At 41.3% G+C, this 26,418-nt stretch overlaps 1 protein-coding gene across 1 annotated transcript in view; it reads right to left on the bottom strand.

The window, feature by feature from the left end:
• MTMR14 (myotubularin related protein 14) overlaps positions 1-26,418 on the bottom strand; it is a 402,308-nt gene that overhangs the window by 148,610 nt on the left and 227,280 nt on the right. Inside the window, exons 10-11 of the mRNA XM_053689383.1 lie at positions 17,271-17,329; positions 3,851-3,989 (exon numbers count right to left, since the gene is read on the bottom strand). Of these exons, the coding sequence (XP_053545358.1) occupies positions 3,851-3,989; positions 17,271-17,329 (198 nt within the window). The remainder of the gene's footprint in view (positions 1-3,850; positions 3,990-17,270; positions 17,330-26,418) is intronic.

The raw sequence follows: 26,418 nt of genomic DNA, 5'->3' as shown, positions 1-26,418 counted from the left end.
GAAAGGCCTCTTCCAGAGACTCAAACCAGAACGCCGCAGCAGCAGTGACAGGAGCAATGAATGCAAGGGGCTGCAGGATAAAACCTTGTTGAATAAACATTTTCTTAAGGTAACCTTCTAATTTTTTATCCATTGGATCTGAAAAAGCACAACTGTCCTCGACAGGGATAGTGGTACACTTTGCTAAAGTAGAAACTGCTCCCTCCACCTTAGGGACCGTCTGCCATAAGTCCCGTGTGGTGGCGTCTATTGGAAACATTTTTCTAAAAATAGGAGGGGGGGGGGAAAACGGCACACCGTGTCTGTCCCACTCCTTAGTAATAATTTCTGTAAACCTTTTAGGTATTGGAAAAACGTCAGTACACACCGGCACCGCGTAGTATTTATCCAGTCTACACAATTTCTCTGGCACTGCAATTGTGTCACAGTCATTCAGAGCAGCTAAAACCTCTCCAAGCAACACCCGGAGGTTCTCAAGCTTAAATTTAAAAGTAGACATATCTGAATCAGGTTTCCCCGAGTCAGAGACGTTACCAACAGACTGAAGCTCTTCCTCAGCTTCTGCATATTGTGACGCAGTATCAGACATGAGCCTTAAAACATCTACGAGCTCTGTATTACATCTAACCCCAGAGCTATCGCGCTTTCCTCTGAATTCAGGCAGTCTGGCTAATACCGCTGACAGGGTATTATCCATGATTGCCGCCATGTCCTGCAAAGTAATCGCTATGGGCGTCTTTGATGTACTTGGCGCCATTTTAGCGTGAGTCCCTTGAGCGGGAGTCAAAAGGTCCGACACGTGGGGAGAGTTAGTCGGCATAACTTCCCCCTTGTCAGAATCCTCTGGTGATAATTCTTTTAAAGATAACAGCTGATCTTTATTGTTTAAAGTGAAATCAATATATTTAGTACACATTCTCCTATGGGGTTCCACCATGGCTTTTAAACATAATGAACAAGGAGTTTCCTCTATGTCAGACATGTTTATACCGACTAGCAATGAGACTAGCAAGCTTGGAAAACACTTTAAATCAAGTTAACAAGCAATATAAAAAAACGTTACTGTGCCTTTAAGAGAAACAAATTTTGCCAAAATTTGAAATAACAGTGAAAAAAGGCAGTTAAACTAACAACATTTTTACAGTGTATGTAACAAGTTAGCAGAGCATTGCACCCACTTGCAAATGGATGATTAACCCCTTAATACAAAAAACAGATTAACAAAACGAAAAAAAATATGTTTTTTAAACAGTCATAACAACTGCCACAGCTCCTACTTTTGAAGCATTTTGAGCCCTTCAGAGATGTCCTATAGCATGCAGGGGACTGCTGAGGGAAGCTGAATGTCACAGTTTGTAATTTTAACTGCACCAACTGTAACTTTTATAATATAACAGTGGAAAGCCTCAGGAAACTGTTTCTAGGCAAAAATAAAGCCAGCCATGTGGAAAAAACTAGGCCCCAATAAGTTTATCACCAAAGCATATATAAAAACGATTAAACATGCCAGCAAACGTTTTATATTGCACATTAATCAGAGTATATACCTCTGATAGCAAGCCTGATACTAGTCGCTATTAAATCACTGTATTTAGGCTTTAACTTACATTAATCCGGTATCAGCAGCATTTTCTAGCAAATTCCATCCCTAGAAAAACTTAACTGCACATACCTTATTGCAGGATACCCTGCACGCCATTCTCCCTCTGAAGTTACCTCACTCCTCAGACATATGTGAGAACGACAGTGGATCTTAGTTACTTCTGCTAAGATCATAGAAAAACGCAGGCAGATTCTTCTTCTAAATGCTGCCTGAGATAAAATAGTACACTCTGGTACCATTTAAACACAATAAACTTTTGATTGAAGAAAAAACTAACTATATTTTACCACTTTCCTCTAACTACCTCCAGCTATGTTGAGAGCTTGCAAGAGAATGACTGGATATGGCAGTGAGAGGAGGAGCTATATAGCAGCTCTGCTGTGGGTGATCCTCTTGCAACTTCCTGTTGGGAAGGAGAATATCCCACAAGTAATGGATGATCCGTGGACTGGATACACCTAACAAGAGAAATACATTTTAAAGTTATTTTAAATTTTAATTACAGAAGCAAAATATACAATTTGATTACAGAAACAAAACATAGAATTTTAGTAACTTTATATTAAAGGGAAAGTCAAAATAACTTTCATGATTCAGATAGTGTGCAGTTTTAAACAACATTCTCATTTACTTCTATTATCTTATTTGCTTTGTTCCCTCAGTACCCTTTGTTAAAAAGTAAAACTAGGTAAGGCTGATAGGATCTTAAAGGGACAGTCAACACCAGAATTTTTGTTGTTTTAAAAGATAGATAATCCCATAATTACCAATTCCCCAGTTTTGCATAACCAACACAACTATAATTATACACGTTTTACCTCTGTAATTACCTTGTATCTAAGCCTCAGCAGACTGCCTCCTTATTTCAGTACTTTTGACAGATGGTAAATTCACGTGCATGAGCTCAATGTTATCTATATAAAACGCGTGAACTAATGCCTTTAACAAAATGCATTTAGATTAGAGACGGCCTTCAAGGTCTTAGAAATTAGCATATGAACCTCCTAGGTTTAGCTTTCAACTAAGAATACCAAGAGAACAAAGCAAAATTGGTGATAAAAGTAAATTAGAAAGTTGTTTAAAATTACATGCCCTATTTGAAACATGAAAGATCTTTTTGGACTTGACTGTTCCTTTAAGAGTGTGCACGTGTCTTTAGCACTCTATGGCAGCAGTGTTTGCAACTATGTATAACACTGCTATAAAGACTGTTGCAAGCACTGCTGCCAGCTGGCTAAAGACACGTGCATGTTCCTGAGCTCACCTAGTATTACTCTTTAAAGCAGGGGTATCAAAACCAAGTGTTCTTTTCCAGTTGGGTCATTTAAACTGACTGAGTGCTCTGGAACTGGATATACTAGAAACTGACATTACCCAAGTAGTAATGCATAGTAGGAGTTGCACTGTATATTTATCTTGTGAACACAATGATCATTCTGGAACTGAATAGAACGTGACATTTATCCAAGCAGTGCATAATGGGAGTCTACACTGAACAATGCATACGTGTCTTTATATTATCGTATGAGTGCCTATATAGAACATCAACTTGTTACACCTCTTAAAACCCCCAGAATATTGATGGAGCCAAATTAATAATTGACCTAAAAAACAAGGGAGGGCTAGATTCAACTATCTTGAGAGCCGCATATGGCCCCAGGGCCAGTACTTTGAGACCACTGCTTTAAAGGGACATTAAACACTTTGAGAGGGTAATATAAAATGATAAATCATATAAATTAAAAAACCTCTGCAATAAACTTTCATATATATGTATTTTGTCTCCTTTTCCTGTAATTCCATTCTGAAATTGTGAGCTTTTCAGTTAAGTGCAGAACACAGTTATATTCCACACAGCCATTGGCTGCACTCTCTAGTGACCTATTTATAACTGTACCTAATTGGCCACAGCAGAGAAGGTAACCGAAGTTCCCATTGCTTTACAGACACTTAAACATTACACTTATTTTGTCAATATTTAAACAGCTAAGGAAACTTTAAAAAATACATCTACATGTTATTGTCAGACTAATCTTTTCTTTCAATGCCTCATTCTATCTAACATTTATTTAGTGTTTAATGTCCCTTTAACAAAGGATACCAAGAGAACTAAGCAGAATTGATAGAAGTAAATTGGAAAGATTTTATTTTCTTTTAAATCAAGCTTATTTCATTTTGACTTTACCATCTCTTTAAATTTAGGAAAGACCCACACTGCACTGGAGCGGACATTCGAGAAATGCTTACCAGACTGCCTGGCCCTGAGTGCCAAAACTCATCAAGTCCACGGCTTCACAGTTAAAGCTTCCTGAGACACAAGGCGAATCTTCAGTTATAACAGAGAAATCACTGCTAAGACTATTTGCACTGCCGCGATCTCTGCGTTCTGCAAGGAAGACATATAGGTGATCTAACTACTAGTGAACAGTTATAGTAACACCAACATCTCTCACTGTCTCTAAATACATTGTTTATCTTGAAATACATTGTGTTTTTAATCACACTGAGAAATACACTTCTATAAAGTAAGGTGAAAGCACAATTTATATGTCCCCTTTAGATGGGTTCCAAGATTCAACTAGTCACTATACCAAACTCCTTGATTATAATTTTATCAATATTCAGAATAATACAGTCATTGCAACAGTGTAATATATTAACAGGAGTTTCCTTAGCTTGTGGCTCATGAATCAATGACTTTACTCAACAGCATTTTTACAACATTAAAGGACCGTAAAATGGAGCTTTAGTGAGGCAGATAAAACACAGAATTTTAAACAGCTTTACAGTTAACTATTATTTTTAAATTTGCTGAGTTCTCCTGGTATCCTTTGTTGAAGAGCATGCTTAAGTATGCTGGGAGGAAGCTGGTAATTGGTGGCTGCACATATAAACCTCGTCATTGGTTGACCAGATGTGTTCAGCTAGCTGCTTTGTTGAAGGACTAGAAGTGGACTAGCGGGAGCTAGTTAAACACATCTGTAAAGCCAAAGATAAGAGGTGTATAGGTGCAGCCACAAATCACAAGCTAGCTCCCAGTAGTTTGTTGCTGCTCCTTCAAAGGACACCAAGAGAACAAAGCATTTGATAATAGATGTAAACTGGAAAGTTATTTATAATTGTATGCTGTATCTGAATCAGGAAAGTTTAATGTTGACTTTACTGTCTTTATAAATAAGTGTTTTAGGCTCTCTATTCTGTAGATATATTAGTGTTTAAGAGACCAACCAGGCTGGTTTGTTAACATGCAAGATCAGTCAGCACAATCAGACCTCATCTAATCAGGACCCCAGAGACAGAACTTTATTTTCACTTTCTGCAATTAAGTTTTTTTAGTGAAAAATGTTCTGCAGGTCATTTTTAAATACAATTACATTTTAAATTAGGCAGTTACACTCAAACACCAGTTAAATCTGAGAATAAAGCAATTTTTAAAAGTTTTATAATATAGTGCAGTATGGCATTGCAATTTAGCTGCATAAATAAAAACAGAGAAGAGCTCAACCTGCGAACGAACAATAGCATAATAGCTTGTTCTATGGCTAGCTACCACCCTAGAAGCAGCCTCTTTTTGCTCAATTTAGCTGCAGACAAAAAAAACAAACAAAAAAAAAGTCTCGAATAAAATGTCTTCCATTCAGAAAAAAACTAAATTTATGCTTTCTGATTTCTTCTATGGTAAGACGAGTCCACGGATTCATCCTTTACTTGTGGGATATTATCCTTCCCTACAGGAAGTGGCAAAGAGCACCACAGCAGAGCTGTCTATATAGCTCCTCCCTTAGCTCCACCCCCCAGTCATTCGACCGAAGGTACAGGAAGAAAAAGGAGAAACTACAAGGTGCAGATGTGACCGAGTTTAAATCAAAAAATACAATCTGTCTTAAAATGACAGGGCGGGCTGTGGACTCGTCTTACCATAGAAGAAATCCATTTATCAGGTAAGCATAAATTTAGTTTTCTTCTATAAAGGTAAGACGAGTCCACGGATTCATCCTTTACTTGTGGGATACAATACCAAAGCTATAGGACACGGATGAACGGGAGGGACAAGACAGATGGTTAAACAGAGGGCACCACTGCTTGAAGAACTTTTCTCCCAAAAATAGCCTCCGAAAAAGCAAAGGTATCAAATTTGTAAAATTTGGAAAAGGAATGAAGCGAAGACCAAGTCGCAGCCTTACAAATCTGTTCAACAGAAGCATCATTTTTAAAAGCCCATGTGGAAGCCACCGCTCTAGTAGAGTGAGCTGTAATTCTTTCAGGAGGATGCTGTCCAGCAGTCTCGTATGCCAAACGGATGATGCTTTTCAGCCAACAGGCAAGATAGTTCAGAAACTCTTCGAGCCGAAGAGATGGCAACTAAAAACAGAACTTTCCAAGATAGAAGCTTAATATCTATGGAATGCATAGGTTCAAACGGAACCCCTTTAAGAACTTTAAGAACTAAACTCAAACTCCATGGCGGAGCAACAGGTTTAAACACAGGCTTGATTCTAAATAAAGCCTGACAGAACGACTGAACGTCTGGAACATCTGCCAGACGCTTGTGCAGTAGAATTGATAAAGCAGATATCTGTCCCTTTAAAGAACTAGCTGATAGCCCCTTCTCCAATCCTTCTTGGAGAAAAGACAAAATCCTAGGAATCTTGATCTTACTCCATGAGTAGCCTTTGGATTTGCACCAATAAAGATATTTACGCCAAATCTTATGATAAATTTTCCTGGTGACAGGCTTTCGAGTCTGAATCAAGGTATCTATGACCGACTCAGAGAACCCCCGCTTGGATAAAATCAAGCGTTCAATCTCCAAGCAGTCAGTCCCAGATAAACTAGATTTGGATGCTGGAACGGACCTTGAATCAGAAGGTCCTGTCTCAGTGGCAGAGTCCATGGTGGAAGAGATGACATGTCCACCAGGTCTTCATACCAAGTCCTGCGTGGCCACGCAGGTGTAATCAAAATCACCAAAGCTCTCTCCTGTTTGATTCTGGCAATCAAACGAGGAAAGAGAGGAAATGGTGGAAACACATAAGCCAGGTTGAACGACCAGGGTACTGCTAGAGCATCTATCAGTACTGCCTGAGGATCCCTTGACCTGGACCCGTAACAAGGAAGTTTGGCGTTCTGATGAGACGCCATCAGATCCAATTCTGGTGTGCCCCATTGCTAAATCAATTGTGCAAACACCTACGGATGGAGTTCCCACTCCCCCGGATGAAAAGTCTGACGACTTAGAAAATCCGCTTCCCAGTTCTCCACTCCTGGGATATAGATTGCTGATAGATGGCAAGAGTGAGTCTCTGCCCATCGAATTATTTTGGTAACCTCTATCATCGCTAGAGAACTCTTTGTTCCCCCTTGATGATTGATATATGCTACAGTCGTGATATTATCCAACTGGAATCTTATGAATCTGGCCGAAGCCAGCTGAGGCCACGCCTGAAGCGCGTTGAATATCGCTCTCAGTTCTAGAATATTTATCGGGAGGAGAGCCTCCTCCTTAGTCCACACACCCTGTGCTTTCAGGGAATTCCAGACTGCACCCCAGCCCAATAGGCTGGCGTCCGTCGTCACTATGACCCACACTGGCCTGCGGAAACACATTCCCTGGGACAGATGATCCTGTGACAACCACCAAAGAAGAGAGTCTCTGGTCTCTTGATCCAGATTTATCTGAGGAGATAAATCTGCATAATCCCCATTCCACTGTTTGAGCATGCATAGTTGCAGTGGTCTGAGATGCAAGCGAGCAAACGGAACTATGTCCATTGCCGCTACCATTAGTCCGATTACCTCCATACACTGAGCCACTGACGGCCGAGGAATCGAATGAAGAGCTCGGCAGGTGGATAAAATCTTTGATATCCTGACCTCCGTCAGAAAAATCTTCATGTCCACCAAATCTATCAGAGTTCCCAGGAATGGAACTCTTGTGAGAGGGATAAGTGAACTCTTTTTTACGTTCACCTTCCACCCATGAGATCTTAGAAAAGCCAACACGATGTCCGTGTGAGACTTGGCTAGTTGGTAAGTCGACGCCTGAATTAAGATATCGTCCAGGTAAGGCGCCACTGCTATGCCCCGTGGTCTTAGAACCACCAGAAGGGACCCTAGCACCTTTGTGAAAATTCTAATAAATTTGCCCTAATAAAGTTGCCCAAAATGTTTATTGCCCACAAAAACGTTTGAAGCACTCCCATCCAAAAAACGTTTGCTCACAAACATCTTACATTCAGTGTCAACCATATATGTAATTGGCCCCATAAGCAAGCTAAGTAATGCCCTTCTTTTTAGCTCTAGGATTACTGCGTACCCTTACCCTCCTGGGTATAATGTCAGCCTTTCTGAAATACACAGTCTCTCCAGAAAAAATATGACTGAATATACCTCATTGCTGCATAGCATGAAACCGTTCCTCACACTAAAGTTTCCTGTACTCCTCAGCCTCTGTGGGAACAGCAATGGACCTTAGTTACAAATGCTAAGATCATCATCCTCCAGGCAGCAGTCTTCATCCATCTGCTGCCTGAGAGTAAATAGTACCATTTAAAAATAATAAACCGGTACCATTTAAAAATAACAAACTCTTGATTGAAGAATTAAAAACTAATATTTTATCACCTCTTTCACTTTACCCTTCCTAGTACTTAGAGTAGGCAAAGAGAATGACTGGGGGGTGGAGCTAAGGGAGGAGCTATATAGACAGCTCTGCTGTGGTGCTCTTTGCCACTTCCTGTAGGGAAGGATAATATCACACAAGTAAAGGATGAATCCGTGGACTCGTCTTACCTTTATAGAAGAAAAGAACATTTATGCTTACCTGATAAATGGATTTCTTTTTTGACACGATGAGTCCATGGATCATCTTAATTACTAATGGGATATTCACCTCCTGGTCAGCAGGAGGAGGCAAAGAGCACCACAGCAGAGCTGTATATATATCTCCTCCCTTCCCTCCCACTCCAGTCATTCGACCGGAGTTAGGAAGAGAAAGGAAAAGCCAAGGTGCCGAGGTGTCTGAAGTTTACAATAACCCACAACCTGTCTTAAAAGAACAGGGCGGGCCATGGACTCATCGTGTCAAAAAAGAAATACATTTATCAGGTAAGCATACATTTTCTTTTCTTTTTTAAGACACGATGATCATCTAAATTATTAATGGGATTCAATACCCAAGCTAGAGTACACAGATGATACAGGAGGGACAAGACAGGGAACCTAAACGGAAGGCACCACTGCATGAAGAACCTTTCTCCCAAAAGTGGCTTCAGCCGAGGCAAAAGTGTCAAATTTGTAGAACTTTGAAAAAGTGTTAAGCGAGGACCAAGTCGCAGCCTTGCAAATCTGTTCCACAGAAGCTTCATTTTTGAACACCCATGAGGAATCAACAGCCCTCGTGGAATGAGCCATAACTCTCTCGGGAGGCTGCTGTCCAGCAGTCTCATATGCATAACGTATGATACTCTTCAGGGAAAAAGAAAGAGAAGTAGCCGTAGCTTTCTGTCCCTTACGTTTTCCTGAGAAAATCACAAACAAAGAAAAAGACTGACGAAAGTCCTTAGTCGCCTGTAAGTAAAACTTCAAAGCACGGACCACGTACAAATTGTGCAGAAGTTTTTCCTTCTGAGAAGAAGGATTAGGACACAAGGAAGAACAAGAATCTCCTGATTAATATTCTGATCAGAACAACCTTAGGAAGAAATCCTAATTTAGAACGTAAAACTACCTTATCTGAATGGAAATAAGATAAGGAGACTCCAAATGTAATGCCTAGAGCTCTGACACTCTTCGAGCAGAAGAAATCTTGTAGCTTCATGATTTAGATCCAAAACAGATCCGGAGCGCAGCTGAAGCGCTATCTGGACCCACATAGATGAAAGCATTGAGTGCTAAAAGCTCCACTTTCCGATGGACGGAAGAAAAGAAGCGAGTGCAGCCTAATTCGGGCTCCAATATAGCTCCGCCCCTCGTGGGCGTGATAACACGCATCTCAGAGTTTCCCTTATAGTAAAACCTAGAGATTGTAAATTGCGCCTTCCAGAAAACAGCGCCAAACATAACCCCGCCCTTCGTGGGCGTAACAATACATATACTCTCCCGGTCGCCATTATTATCTTAGAAATAGGCTACTGGGGGATAACTGAAACCCTCTTTGTGAACCTAGGGCAAATAGTAAAACCAAAAGTTAGGTATAAAATAAGTGCATTATATATATATAATAAGTGGTTTAGCCCTCTCTGTTATCGGACATTTCTCCTGAGCCCGTTTGTATTAAGCTTGTTTCAAGTGCCCCCAGAAGCCACTCTCCTCAGCCCCAGTGCCTGCTATTAACATGCTGTCACAGGATCCTCCTTAATAAATATATAGGAGATATATGTCCCAGCAAAGTCCTATACTTCCTCTGTCCTGAATCCTTTTCTTGCTTCAGACCCAGAATAAAAAAGTCAGCACTTACCTTTGAAATCTGCCCGACAGCAGGGCAGCTCATTAGGTTTAAGAGGTCCTCTCCCTCCCATAGCCCTGTGGATAAAGATAAAGCCTGAGTCATCTTACTTAGGCTATCAGAATAAGGGCAGCATAAGTGTATGGGAGGCGCATGAGAATTATGTCCCATAAGTTCCCATTGCTCTAAAGCCACCAAAGCTCTACTGAAGAGACTGACATGGACTACGGATTTCCCTAGGACAAAGCAGCACAATTTGCACTACTTTAAAAATAATAAACTCTTCGTTGAAGAATCATTTCTAACACCTCACTTTACCTATTCCTATCACTAACGTAGGCAAAGAGAATGACTGGAGTGGGAGGGAAGGGAGGAGCTATTTAACAGCTCTGCTGTGGTACTCTTTGCCTCCTCCTGCTGACCAGGAGGTGAATATCCCATTAGTAATTAAGATGATCCGTGAACTCATCTTGTCTTAAAAAAGAAAACAGCTTTGCAGACTGGGAAAGGCTAGTGGGCGGGTTTGAAAAAATCTAAAAGCCAGTCAACATGCACTGCTGCTTTGCAACGCTACTGCATATTTGACTGTTTTCTTCAAACAGCTCTGGATGCATTCTGTTAGGGAAAACTTACACAGTGCAGCCAGAGCGCAGCTCTGTTTGAAGAAAAAAGCCTGAAATGGAGCAGCACTACGAAGTGAAAGCACAGTTTCTACCTGTTCTTTCTGCAGACATGCTGCATTGTCTGTAATGACATCTCAGATCACTGCATATTCTGCTTTGGGGATCAGGACCCCAAACTATACATCCAAAATAAAATTACAATATCCACATAACTAAAAAAATCACTATAAATTCCAGATAAATAGCAAAAATCATTTTTAAACAAAATTATTTTGATAAGGTATTAAAGACATACATGCTTACAAAAACAGAATTTATGCTTACCTGATAAATTACTTTCTCCAACGGTGTGTCCGGTCCACGGCGTCATCCTTACTTGTGGGATATTCTCTTCCCCAACAGGAAATGGCAAAGAGTCCCAGCAAAGCTGGTCACATGATCCCTCCTAGGCTCCGCCCACCCCAGTCATTCGACCGACGGACAGGAGGAAATATATATAGGAGAAACCATATGATACCGTGGTGACTGTAGTTAGAGAAAATAATTCATCAGACCTGATTAAAAAACCAGGGCGGGCCGTGGACCGGACACACCGTTGGAGAAAGTAATTTATCAGGTAAGCATAAATTCTGTTTTCTCCAACATTGGTGTGTCCGGTCCACGGCGTCATCCTTACTTGTGGGAACCAATACCAAAGCTTTAGGACACGGATGAAGGGAGGGAGCAAATCAGGTCACCTAAATGGAAGGCACCACGGCTTGCAAAACCTTTCTCCCAAAAATAGCCTCCGAAGAAGCAAAAGTATCAAATTTGTAAAATTTGGCAAAAGTGTGCAGTGAAGACCAAGTCGCTGCCTTACATATCTGGTCAACAGAAGCCTCGTTCTTGAAGGCCCAGGTGGAAGCCACAGCCCTAGTGGAGTGAGCTGTGATTCTTTCAGGAGGCTGCCGTCCGGCAGTCTCATAAGCCAATCGGATAATGCTTTTAAGCCAAAAGGAAAGAGAGGTAGAAGTTGCTTTTTGACCTCTCCTTTTACCAGAATAAACAACAAACAAGGAAGATGTTTGTCTGAAATCTTTAGTAGCCTCTAAATAGAATTTTAGAGCACGGACTACGTCCAAATTGTGTAACAAACGTTCCTTCTTTGAAACTGGATTCAGACACAAAGAGGGTACAACTATCTCCTGGTTAATATTTTTGTTGGAAACAACTTTCGGAAGAAAACCAGGCTTAGTACGCAAAACCACCTTATCTGCATGGAACACCAGATAGGGCGGAGAACACTGCAGAGCAGATAACTCTGAAACTCTTCTAGCAGAAGAAATTGCAACCAAAAACAAAACTTTCCAAGATAGTAACTTAATATCTACGGAATGTAAGGGTTCAAACGGAACCCCTTGAAGAACTGAAAGAACTAGATTTAGACTCCAGGGAGGAGTCAAAGGTCTGTAAACAGGCTTGATCCTAACCAGAGCCTGAACAAATGCTTGAACATCTGGCACGGCTGCCAGTCTTTTGTGAAGTAAAACAGATAAAGCAGAGATCTGTCCCTTCAGAGAACTTGCAGATAATCCCTTCTCCAAACCTTCTTGTAGAAAGGATAGAATCTTAGGAATCTTTATCTTGTTCCATGGGAATCCTTTAGATTCACACCAACAGATATATTTTTTCCATATTTTATGGTAGATTTTTCTAGTTACAGGCTTTCTAGCCTGAATCAGAGTATCTATTACAGAATCTGAAAACCCACGCTTTGATAAAATCAAGCGTTCAATCTCCAAGCCGTCAGTTGGAGGGAAACCAGATTCGGATGTTCGAATGGACCCTGAACAAGAAGGTCCTGTCTCAAAGGTAGCTTCCATGGTGGAGCCGATGACATATTCACCAGGTCTGCATACCAAGTCCTGCGTGGCCACGCAGGAGCTATCAGGATCACCGAGGCCCTCTCCTGATTGATCCTGGCTACCAGCCTGGGGATGAGAGGAAACGGTGGGAATAGATAAGCTAGGTTGAAGGTCCAAGGTGCTACTAGTGCATCTACTAGAGTCGCCTTGGGATCCCTGGATCTGGACCCGTAGCAAGGAACCTTGAAGTTCTGACGAGACGCCATCAGATCCATGTCTGGAATGCCCCATAATTGAGTTATTTGGGCAAAGATTTCCAGATGGAGTTCCCACCCCCCCGGATGGAATGTCTGACGACTCAGAAAATCCGCTTCCCAATTTTCCACTCCTGGGATGTGGATCGCAGACAAGTGGCAGGAGTGATCCTCCGCCCATTGAATTATCTTGGTCACTTCTTTCATCGCCAGGGAACTCCTTGTTCCCCCCTGATGATTGATATATGCAACGGTCGTCATGTTGTCTGACTGAAACCTTATGAATTTGGCCTTTGCTAGTTGAGGCCAAACTCTGAGAGCATTGAATATCGCTCTCAGTTCCAGAATGTTTATCGGGAGAAGAGACTCTTCCCGAGACCATAGACCCTGAGCTTTCAGGGATTCCCAGACCGCGCCCCAGCCCACTAGGCTGGCGTCTGTCGTGACAATGACCCACTCTGGTCTGCGGAAGCTCATTTCCTGTGACAGATTGTCCAGGGTCAGCCACCAACGGAGTGAATCTCTGGTCTTTTGATCTACTTGAATCGTCTGAGACAAGTCTGTATAATCCCCATTCCACTGTCTGAGCATGCACAGTTGTAATGGTCTTAGATGAATTCGTGCAAAAGGAACTATGTCCATTGTTGCAACCATCAATCCTATTACTTCCATGCACTGCGCTATGGAAGGACGAGGAACAGAATGAAGAACTTGACAAGAGTTTAGAAGTTTTGATTTTCTGACCTCTGTCAGAAAAATCCTCATTTCTAAGGAATCTATTATTGTTCCCAAGAAGGGAACTCTTGTTGACGGGGACAGAGAACTTTTTTCTTTGTTCACCTTCCATCCGTGAGATCTGAGAAAGGCTAGGACGATGTCCGTATGAGCCTTTGCTTTTGACAGGGACGACGCTTGAATCAGGATGTCGTCTAAGTAAGGTACTACTGCAATGCCCCTTGGTCTTAGAACCGCTAGAAGGGACCCTAGTACCTTTGTGAAAATCCTTGGAGCAGTGGCTAATCCGAATGGAAGTGCCACAAACTGGTAATGCTTGTCCAGAAAAGCGAACCTTAGGAACTGATGATGTTCCTTGTGGATAGGAATATGTAGATACGCATCCTTTAAGTCCACGGTAGTCATAAATTGATTTTCCTGGATAGTAGGTAGGATCGTTCGAATAGTTTCCATTTTGAACGATGGTACCCTGAGAAATTTGTTTAGGATCTTGAGATCCAAAATTGGTCTGAATGTTCCCTCTTTTTTGGGAACTATGAACAGGTTGGAATAAAAACCCATCCCTTGTTCTCTTATTGGAACAGGATGAATCACTCCCATCTTTAACAGGTCTTCTACACAATGTAAGAATGTCTTTTTATTTGGTTTGAAGATAATTGAGACCTGTGGAACCTTCCCCTTGGGGGTAGTTCCTTGAATTCCAGGAGATAACCTTGAGAAACTATTTCTAGCGCCCAAGGATCCTGAACATCTCTTGCCCAAGCCTGAGCAAAGAGAGAAAGTCTGCCCCCCACCAGATCCGGTCCCGGATCGGGGGCTACCCCTTCATGCTGTTTTGGTAGCAGTGGTAGGCTTCTTGGCCTGCTTACCCTTGTTCCAGCCTTGCATTGGTTTCCAGGCTGGCTTGGGTTGTGAAGTATTACCCTCTTGCTTAGAGGATGAAGAATTAGAGGCTGGTCCGTTTCTGCGAAAGGGACGAAAATTAGGCTTATTTTTAGCCTTAAAGGACCTATCCTGTGGGAGGGCGTGGCCCTTTCCCCCAGTGATGTCTGAAATAATCTCTTTCAAATCAGGTCCAAATAATGTTTTACCCTTGAAAGGAATGTTAAGCAATTTTGTCTTGGAAGACACATCCGCTGACCAAGACTTTAGCCAAAGCGCTCTGCGCGCCACGATAGCAAACCCTGAATTTTTCGCCGCTAATCTAGCTAATTGCAAAGCGGCATCTAAAATAAAAGAGTTAGCCAATTTAAGTGCTTGAACTCTGTCCATAACCTCCTCATACGAAGATTCTTTATTGAGCGACTTTTCTAGTTCCTCGAACCAGAAACACGCTGCCGTAGTGACAGGAACAATGCATGAAATTGGTTGTAGAAGGTAACCTTGCTGAACAAAAATCTTTTTAAGCAAACCCTCTAATTTTTTATCCATAGGATCTTTGAAAGCACAACTATCTTCGATAGGAATAGTAGTGCGTTTGTTTAGAGTAGAAACCGCCCCCTCGACCTTGGGGACTGTCTGCCATAAGTCCTTTCTGGGGTCGACTATAGGAAATAATTTCTTAAATATAGGGGGGGGGGGGACAAAAGGTATGCCGGGCCTTTCCCACTCTTTATTTACTATGTCCGCCACCCGCTTGGGTATAGGAAAAGCGTCGGGGGGCACCGGAACCTCTAGGAACTTGTCCATCTTACATAACTTCTCTGGAATTACCAAATTGTCACAATCATCCAGAGTAGATAATACCTCCTTAAGCAGTGCGCGGAGATGTTCTAATTTAAATTTAAATGTCACAACATCAGGTTCAGCTTGATGAGAAATTTTTCCTGAATCTGAAATTTCTCCCTCAGACAAAACCTCCCTCATGGCCCCTTCAGATTGGTGTGAGGGTATGACAGAACAATTATCATCAGCGTCCTCTTGCTCTTCAGTGTTTAAAACAGAGCAATCACGCTTTCTTTGATAAGTAGGCATTTTGGATAAAAGATTTGCTATAGAGTTATCCATTACAGCCGTTAATTGTTGCATGGTAATAAGTACTGGCGCACTAGATGTACTAGGGGCCTCCGGTGTGGGCAAGACTCGTGTAGACGAAGGAGGGAATGATGCAGTACCATGCTTACTCCCCTCACTTGAGGAATCATCTTGGGCATCATTGTCATTATCACATAAATCACATTTATTTAAATGAATAGGAATTCTGGCTTCCCCACATTCAGAACACAGTCTATCTGGTAGTTCAGACATGTTAAACAGGCATAAACTTGATAAGAAAGTACAAAAAACGTTTTAAAATAAAACCGTAACTGTCACTTTAAATTTTAAACTGAACACACTTTATTACTGCAATTGCGAAAAAACATGAAGGAATTGTTCAAAATTCACCAAATTTTCACCACAGTGTCTTAAAGCCTTGAAAATATTGCACACCAATTTTGGAAGCTTTAACCCTTAAAATAACGGAACCGGAGCCGTTTTAAGCTTTAACCCCTTTACAGTCCCTGGTATCTGCTTTGCTGAGACTCAACCAAACCCAAAGGGGAATACGATACCAAATGATGCCTTCTATAAGCTTTTTCAGTGATTTTTAGCTCCTCACACATGCATCTGCATGCCTTGCTCTCCAAAAACAACTGCGCATTAGTGGCGCGAAAATGAGGCTCTGTCTATAACTAGAAAAGGCCCCCATCTGAAAAAGGTGTCCAACACAGTGCCTGCCGTTTTTCTAAACAATCCCCAAGATTATAATAACCATTATTAGTTAGAATCTGCATAATATGCCTAGTAAAGCAATCGTTTTAGCCCAGAAAAATGTCTACCAGTTTTTCAAGCCCTTTTTGAAGCCCTTTATTCTTTTATGTTTAACTTAAGAAAATGGCTTACCGGTCCCCATGAGGGGAAATGACAGCCTTCCAGCATTACATGGTCTTGTTAGAAATATGGCTAGTCATACCTTAAGCAGAAAGGTCTGCTAACTGTTTCCCCCAACTGAAGTTACTTCATCTCAACAGTCCTGTGTGGAAACAGCAATCGATTTTAGTAACTGTCTGCTAAAAATCATCTTCCTCTTACAAACAGAAATCTTCATCCTTTTTCTGTTTCAGAGTAAATAGTACATACCAGCACTATTTTAAAATAACAAACACTTGATAGAAGAATAAAAACTACATTTAAACACCAAAAAAACTCTTAACCATCTCCGTGGAGATGTTGCCTGTGCAACGGCAAAGAGAATGACTGGGGTGGGCGGAGCCTAGGAGGGATCATGTGACCAGCTTTGCTGGGACTCTTTGCCATTTCCTGTTGGGGAAGAGAATATCCCACAAGTAAGGATGACGCCGTGGACCGGACACACCAATGTTGGAGAAATTATATTTGGCTGTTTTTAATACTGTACATATGCGACATCAGTATATTCCCAATTTATATATGAAGCTACTTTAACTGAATGAGAAAGGCATAAAGGTATTTCCATGTCAAATGTTATGGAGATTGGTACGGAAGGTTTTGCCATAATTTATTCTCAAACCCCATGTTTCAAAAAGTATATTTTTTTCACATCAAAATATCTTTTTTTTTTTTTTTTTTTTAAATTGTACCAATTTACTCCAAATTGTCAGGGTTTGTAGTGACTATCAGTCCAAGCTATAATTTCAGCTTTACAGACATAATGCTCACAAAAAAGCAAAGTATTCTCTATTTGTATCAACTGATTTATAAAAGGCTTAATTTGGATAGAAACACAATGACAATTATATCACCTACTCAACATGCAGAAATCTTCTAGGCATAAAGCGGAATCACGTGGCTGTACACTTTTTCTCCTGCAAAACAAAACAAAACAAAAAAGAATAGCTTTCAATAAACTGCAAGAAATACATAAAATTGCGCAACATTTATCAATAATCTTCAAATTAGATAACCCCCACTCACTAACAGTTACTGGTTCATTGATATGTCAGGAAATTTGCTAATAGAACATATTCCTGAAGGTTTATTCTGCTGTCAAACCCTTGTCAGGTACAGAAGTATTAGTTACGGATTATGACCTAGATCACATGCTATGAGGCTGAGCTATCTATAGCAGTGTTTTTCAACCAGTGTGCCGTGGCACACTAGTGTGCCGTGAGAGATCCTCAGGTGTGCCACGGCAGACTGACAACAGTGTGACATATTTTTTAAACTTTGCTTGTTTTTTACTCCCAGTGCAGGGGTAGTTTGTAGGAGGCATGGTATAACAGCACAATACATACAGTATGTGTGTGTTTGTGTGTATGTGTATATATATATGCTGTATTAGGCTACAATGTGTGATTTTTTAAAAATTTTGGGATGGTGGTGTGCCACAGGATTTTTTAATGTAAAAAAGTGTGCCACGGCAAAAAAAAGGTTAAAAATCACTGATCTATAGTATCAGCTCTGTAGCAGTAGGTACTACAACTAGTAAATCACCTACTGTCAAAACTGGTGTGTTACAAATTATTTCAATATACAGCAAAAAAAAAATCTTTCAAATTAGCCTTAAACTTCTCAATCTGAAGTCATGAGATGACACCAGGGTCATGGGCTTCAATAATTGTGACTTGCCAGACAATGTTACATCCCAATCCTGAACTCTGTAGAGTCTTAGAAATTAGACTCTACTCATCACCTCTAAATCACTTGACTACCAAGACTGCTGACTGAGTTGCCAGTCTCAAAGAACAGCCATGGCATGTCTTTAGACATCACTGGAGGTTAAACCTTTAAAGGAACAGTCATTTTTTTTTTTCTTACTTAGTTAGAGAGAGTCTTTTCAATCTCATCTCTCTCTCTCTATCTCTCTCTCTCTCTCTCTCTCTCTCTCTCTCTCTCTCTCTCTCTCTCTCTCTCTCTCTCTCTCTCTCTCTCTCTCTCTCTCTCTCTCTCTCTCTCTCTCTCTCTCTCTCTCTCTCTCTCTATATATATATATATATATATATATATATATAAAAGGAACATTCGGAAATGCAATAAAGGAGCATTAAACTTGCAAAGATTGTTCCTTTACTCCCCCCAGGGCACCCGCAAGCTGGTAACTTTTTTCAGCAATAGGCTGTACAGCGTATAAGCAGGCTACAAACAGCGCCATTCATTTCATACTGTGTGCACGTTCATTCTGTGTTTGCCTGGTTTCCGGAAGCGGACATACTCAGCCCTCCTCTACTGACAGTAATGTAAACACTGGATCCAGAGCAGATAGCAGTTTATTTGCGTTCAGCAGAGTGATTACGACAATAATATTAACCCCTTAGGCAATGACAAGCAAAAGGAAGTTTTTTTTTTTTTTGTCCTTCCTTGGTTTATAATAATAGTTATTCTGCAAATATCATCAATATTTAAAGGGACATTAAACACTTTGAGATGGTAATATAAAATGATAAATCAAATCTATAAATAAATATATATATATATATATATATATATATATATAAAAACAACTCTGCAATATACTTTTATTATTTATTTTGTACCATTTTCCTGTAATTCCATTCTGAAAATGGGAGTTTTTCTGTTCCTTTTAGAAATGTAAGCGCAGAACAATGTTATATTCCACACAGCCTTTGGCTGCACACTCTAGTGAACTATTTATAACCGTCCTTCATTGGCCACAGTAGAGAAGTTAAAGGGACACAAAACCCAAATTTATTCTTCAACCCTTTGAGTGCTAAGCACTTTCCCACTTGGGTGCTAAGGTTTTTTAAAGTTTTTTTTTATTTTATATTATTAAAAATATTTTTTTTTTTTACTTTTTTTATTATTATTTTAGATCCCCAAGACTTACACTGTTGGAAAGGTTAGGCGATTACCTTTTCAACGGTGGGACTTGGGGGTCTGTAGCTGCTTAGATGCCTGATATACAGGCTTCTAAGCAGCATGCCCCCTGCTCCTATATTTAACATTGTTAATGTTAAATAAATTTGCGCGGTGACGTCATCACGTCATTGCGCGTGACTTCACCTCACGTAACGTGAAGGCCCGGCGATGCCTGTCATTATGCAGGCCCGATCGCCAGGGTAGAAGCCGGTGGGAGCCTCCAGATCTGCCTCAAAGTGGGAGAGTGCTAGTGACGGCTCAGAGCCGTCATTAGCACTCAAGGGGTTAATGATTCAGATAGAGCATGCAATTTTAAGCAACTTTCTAACTTACTCCTATTATAACATTTTCTTTGTTCTTTTGCCATCTTTATTTAAAAAGCAGGAATGTAAAGCTTAAGAGCCGTCCCATTTTTGGTTGAGAACCTGGGTTATGCTTGTTTATTGGTTTGCTAAATGTAGCCACCAATAAGCAAGCGCTATCCAGGGTGCTGAACCTAAAATGGGCTGGCTCCTAAGCTTTAAATTCCTGCTTTTCAAATAAAGATAGCAAGAGAATGAAGAAAAATTGATAGTAGGAGTAAATTAGAAAGTTGCTTAAAACTGCATGCTCTATCTAAATCATTAAAGAAAAAAATTTGGGTTCAGTGTCCCTTTAACCCCTTAACGACCGAGGACGTGCAGGGTACGTCCTCAGAAAAAAGGCAGTTAACGCCTGAGAACGTACCCTGCACGTCCTCAGTGTGGAAAGCAGCTGGAAGCGATCCTGCTCGCTTCCAGCTGCTTTCCGGTTATTGCAGTGATGCCTCGATATGGAGGCATCCTGCAATAACCTTTTACGGCCATCCGATGCAGAGAGAGCCACTCTGTGGCCCTCTCTGCACCGGACATCGATGGCCGGTATCGTTGGTGGCTGGGAGCCGGTGTGGGAGGTGGGTGGCGGCCATCGATGGCCCTGGTCATGTGGAGGGGGGCGGGATCGTGGGCGGGTAAGACCGGGGGCACGCGCACGTGCACGAGGGGGCGGGCGTGTGCCCTGGGAGGGAGCGGGTGGGAACCGTTACACTACGGAAAAAATGTGTCCCAAAACAAAATAAAAGTGGGACATTTAATGCTTAAAAAAAAACCCTTAGGTGTGATTTAGGTGGTGGGGGTTGGTCCGTGGGGGGATTGAGCTACACTGCAGAAAAAAAATAAAAAAAAATAAAAAATACACATTTGATTGTTCAAACTGGGTACTGGCAGACAGCTGCCAGTACCCAAGATGGCCCCCAATAAGGCTGAGAGGGAGGCTTAGAGAGCTGTTTTGGGGGGGATCAGGGAGGTTGGGGGTTAAGGGGGGATCCTAAACACAGCATATGTAAATATGCTTTTTTTTTTTTTTTCTTCTTAAAAAAAAAAAAACTTATTTTAGTACTGGCAGACTTTCTGCCAGTACTTAAGATGGCGGGGACAATTGTGGGGTGGGGGAGAGAAGGGTGCTGTTTGGGAGGGATCAGGGGGTGGGATGTGTCAGGTGGGAGGCTGATCTCTACACTAAACCTAAAATTAACCCTGCAAGCTCCCTACAAACTACCTAATTAACCCCTTCACTGCTAGCCATAATACACGTGTGATGCGCAGCAGCATTTAGCGACTTTCTAATTACCAAAAAGCAACGCCAAAGTCATATATGTCTGCTATTTCTGAACAAAGGGCATCCCAGAGAAGCATTTACAACCATTTGTGCCATAATTGCACAAGCTGTTTGTAAATAATTTCAGTGAGAAACCTAAAATTTTGAACAAATTAACGTTTTTTTTACTTTGATCGCATTTGGCGGTGAAATGGTGGCATGAAATATACAAAAATGGGCCTAGATCAATACTTGGGGTTGTCTACTACACTACACTAAAGCAAAAATTAACCCTAGAAGCTCCCTACATGCTCCCTAATTAACCCCTTCAATGCTGGGCATAATAAACGTATTGTGTGCAGTGGCATTTATCAGCCTTCTAATTACCAAAAAGCAAAGCCAAAGCCATATATGTCTGCTATTTCTGAACAAAGGGGATCCCAGAGAAGCATTTACAACCATTTATGCTATAATTGCATAAGTTGTTTGTAAATAATTTCAGTGAGAAACCTAAAGTTTGTGAAAACATTTGTGAAAAAGTGAACAATTTTTTTTATTTGATCGCATTTGGCGGTGAAATAGTGGCATGAAATGTACCAAAATGGGCCTAGATCAATACTTTGGGATGTCTTTGAAAAAAAAATATATACATGTCAATGGATATTCAGGGATTCCTGAAAGATATTAGTGTCCCAATGTAACTAGCGCTAATTTTGAAAAAAAGTGGTTTGGAAATAGCAAAGTGCTACTTGTATTTATGGCCCTATAACTTGCAAAAAAAGCAAAGAAGATGTAAACATTGGGTATTTCTAAACTCAGGACAAAATTTAGAAACTATTTAGCATGGGTGTTTTTTGGTGGTTGTAGATGTGTAACAGATTTTGGGGGTCAAAGTTAGAAAAAGTGTGTTTTTTTCCATTTTTTCTTCATATTTTATAATGTTTTTTTATAGTAAATTATAAGATATGATGAAAATAATGGTATCTTTTGAAAGTTCATTTAATGGCGAGAAAAACGGTATATAATATGTGTGGGTACAGTAAATAAGTAATAGGAAAATTACAGCTAAACACAAACACTGCAAAAATGTAAAAATAGCCTTGGTCCCAAACGGACAGAAAATGGAAAAGTGCTGCGGTCATTAAGGGGTTAACCTAAGTTACAACATGGCAGCTTCCATTGTTTTATAGACACTAAAACTTCACACTTATTTTGTCAATATTTAAACAACTAATGAAATTTAAAAAAATGTATCTAAATTTTAAACTCTGACTATTTTTTTTCTTTGAATGTATCATTCTATATAGCATTTATTTAGTGTTTAATGTCCCTTTAACTATCAAAAAACAGAATTTATGCTTACCTGATAAATTACTTTCTCTTATGGTGTATCCAGTCCACGGATTCATCCTTACTTGTGGGATATTCTCAATCCCTACAGGAAGTGCAAAGAGAGCACACAGCAGAGCTGTCCATATAGCTCCCCTCAGGCTCCGCCCCCCCGTCATTCGACCGACGGTTAGGAGAAAAAGGAGAAACCATAGGGTGCAGTGGTGACTGTAGTTTTACAAAATTAAATTTGAACCTGACTTAATTGTCAGGGTGGGCCGTGGACTGGATACACCGTAAGAGAAAGTAATTTATCAGGTAAGCATAAATTCTGTTTTCTCTTACATGGTGTATCCAGTCCACGGATTCATCCTTACTTGTGGGATACCAATACCAAAGCTTTAGGACACGGATGAAGGGAGGGAACAAGTCAGGTAACCTAAACGGAAAGGCACCACTGCTTGCAAAACCTTTCTCCCAAAAATAGCCTCTGAAGAAGCAAAAGTATCGAATTTGTAAAATTTGGCAAATGTATGCAGTGAAGACCAAGTCGCTGCCTTACAAATCTGTTCAACAGAAGCCTCATTCTTGAAAGCCCATGTGAAAGCCACAGCCCTAGTGGAATGAGCTGTAATTCGTTCAGGAGGCTGCTGTCCAGCAGTCTCATAAGCCAATCGGATGATGCTTTTCAGCCAGAAGGAAAGAGAGGTAGCAGTCGCTTTCTGACCTCTCCTCTTACCAGAATAGACGACAAACAAAGATGATGTTTGTCTGAAATCTTTAGTTGCCTTTAAATAGAATTTTAAGGCACGAACCACATCAAGATTGTGTAACAGTCGTTCCTTCTTAGAAACTGGATTAGGACACAGAGAAGGAACAATAATTTCCTGGTTAATGTTCTTATTAGAAACCACTTTTGGAAGGAAACCAGGTTTGGTACGCAAAACAACCTTATCTGCATGGAACACCAGATAGGGTGAATTACACTGCAAAGCAGACAATTCAGAAACTCTTCGAGCAGAAGAAATAGCTACCAAAAACAAAACTTTCCAAGATAATAACTTAATATCTATGGAATGTAAAGGTTCAAACGGAACCCCTTGAAGAACTGAAAGAACTAAGTTTAGACTCCATGGAGGAGCCACAGGTTTGTAAACAGGCTTGATTCTAAGGCCTGTGCAAACGCCTGAACGTCTGGTACAGCTGCCAGACGCTTGTGTAACAGGATAGACAGAGCAGATATCTGTCCCTTTAAGGAACTAGCTGACAAACCTTTCTCCAATCCTTCTTGGAGAAAAGACAATATCCTTGGAATCCTAACCTTACTCCACGAGTAACCCTTGGATTCACACCAACAAAGATATTTCCGCCATATCTTATGGTAAATTTTCCTGGTGACAGGCTTTCTGGCCTGGATCAGAGTATCTATAACTGATTCAGAGAACCCACACTTAGCTAGAATTAAGCATTCAATCTCCAAGCAGTCAGTTGCAGAGAAACTAGATTTGGATGCTTGAATGGACCTTGAATTAGAAGATCCTGCCTCGATGGCAGTTTCCATGGTGGAGCCGATGACATGTCCACTAGGTCTGCATACCAAGTCCTGCGTGGCCACGCAGGCGCTATCAGAATTACCGAAGCCTTCTCCTGTTTGATTCTGGCTACTAGCCGAGGGAGAAGAGGAAATGGTGGAAAGACATAAGCTAGACTGAATGACCAAGGCGCTACTAAAGCATCTATCAATGCCGCCTTGGGATCCCTGGTTCTGGATCCGTAAAAGGGAAGTTTTTTGTTCTGACGGGACGCCATCAGATCCAATTCTGGTTTGCCCCATAGCTGGGTCAGCTGAGCAAAAACCTCCGGGTTAAGTTCCCACTCCCCCGGATGGAAAGTCTGACGACTCAGAAAATCCGCCTCCCAGTTGTCTACTCCTGGGATGTGAATTGCAGATAGATGGCAGGAGTGATCCTCCGCCCAATTGATGATCTTGGTTACTTCCTTCATCGCTAGGGAACTCTTTGTTCCCCCCTGATGATTGATGTACGCTACAGTCTTGATGTTGTCTGACTGAAATCTGATGAATTTGGCCGTCGCTAGTTGAGGCCACGCCTGGAGCGTATTGAATATCGCTCTCAGTTCCAAAATGTTTATCGGGAGAAGAGATTCTTCCCGAGACCATAGACCCTGAGCTTTCAGGGAGTCCCAGACCGCAACCCAGCCTAACAGACTGGCATCGGTCGTGACAATGATCCACTCCGGTCTGCGGAAACTCATTCCCTGAGACAGGTGATCCTGAGACAACCACCAGAGAATAGAGTCTCTGGTTTTCTGGTCCATTTGTATTTGAGGAGACAAATCTGCATAATCCCCATTCCACTGTTTGAGCATGCACAGTTGCAGTGGTCTTAGATGAATTCGGGCAAAAGGGACTACGTCCATTGCCGCAACCATCAAACCAATTACCTCCATGCACTGAGCCACAGAAGGCCGAGGAATGGAATGAAGAACTCGGCAAGTATTCAAAAGCTTTGACTTCCTGACCTCTGTCAGAAAGATTTTCATTTCTACCGAGTCTATTAGTGTTCCCAGGAAGGGAACCCTTGTGAGCGGGGACAGAGAACTTTTTTCTACGTTCACCTTCCACCCGTGAGACCTTAGAAAGGCCAGAACAATGTCCATATGAGCCATGGCTCTGTGAAAAGATGACGCCTGTATTAAGATCTCGTCTAGATAAGGTGCTACTGCAATGCCCCGCGGTCTTAGTACCGCTAGAAGGGACCCTAGCACCTTTGTGAAAATTCTGGGAGCAGTGGCCAACCCAAAAGGAAGGGCCACGAACTGGTAATGCGTGTCCAGAAAGGCGATCCTTAGGTACTGATGATGATCTTTGTGGATAGGAATATGTAGGTACGCATCCTTTAGATCCACGGTAGTCATATATTGACCTTCCTGGATCATCGGCAAGATTGTCCGAATGGTTTCCATTTTGAAAGATGGAACTCTGAGGAATTTGTTTAGAATTTTTGGATCCAGGATTGGCCTGAAAGTTCCTTCCTTTTTGGGAACTACAAACAGGTTTGAGTAAAATCCCAGTCCTTGTTCTGCAATTGGAACTGGGTGTATCACTCCCATCTTTAGAAGATCTTCGACACAGCGTAAGAACGCCTGTTTCTTTGTCTGGTCTGAAGACAAACGAACGTCTCTTGCCCAAGCCTGAGCAAAGAGAAAGTCTGCCCCCTACTAGATCCGGTCCCGGATCGGGGGCTACCCCTTCATGCTGTCTTGGCAGCAGGCGCAGGCTTCTTGGCCTGTTTACCATTATTCCAGCCCTGCAAGGGTTTCCAGGTTGCTTTAGGCTGGGAAGCGTTACCCTCTTGCTTAGCGGCAGCAGAGGTTGAAGCAGGTCGGCTCCTGAAGTTGCGAAAGGAGCGAAAATTAGCCTTGTTTTTGGTCTTAAACTGTCTATCCTGCGGGAGGGCATGACACTTCCCCCCAGTGATATCCGCGATAATTTCTTTCAACTCGGGACCAAAAAACATAATTTATGTAAGAACTTACCTGATAAATTCATTTCTTTCATATTAGCAAGAGTCCATGAGCTAGTGACGTATGGGATATACATTCCTACAAGGAGGGGCAAAGTTTCCCAAACCTCAAAATGCCTATAAATACACCCCTCACCACACCCACAAATCAGTTTAACGAATAGCCAAGAAGTGGGGTGATAAGAAAAAAGTGCGAAAGCATAAAAAATAAGGAATTGGAATAATTGTGCTTTATGCAAAAAAATCATAACCACCACAAAAAAAGGGTGGGCCTCATGGACTCTTGCTAATATGAAAGAAATGAATTTATCAGGTAAGTTCCTACATAAATTATGTTTTCTTTCATGTAATTAGCAAGAGTCCATGAGCTAGTGACGTATGGGATAATGACTACCCAAGATGTGGATCTTTCCACGCAAGAGTCACTAGAGAGGGAGGGATAAAATAAAGACAGCCAATTCCGCTGAAAAATAATCCACACCCAAAATAAAGATTAAATGAAAAAAACTGAAATTACAAGCAGAAGATTCAAACTGAAACAGCTGCCTGAAGTACTTTTCTACCAAAAACAGCTTCAGAAGAAGAAAACA

Source organism: Bombina bombina, chromosome 7, assembly GCF_027579735.1.
Source record: "Bombina bombina isolate aBomBom1 chromosome 7, aBomBom1.pri, whole genome shotgun sequence".
Classification (NCBI taxonomy): domain Eukaryota; kingdom Metazoa; phylum Chordata; class Amphibia; order Anura; family Bombinatoridae; genus Bombina; species Bombina bombina.
The sequence above is the reverse complement of the archived record's forward strand: the minus strand, read 5'-3'. Positions and strand labels throughout refer to the sequence as shown.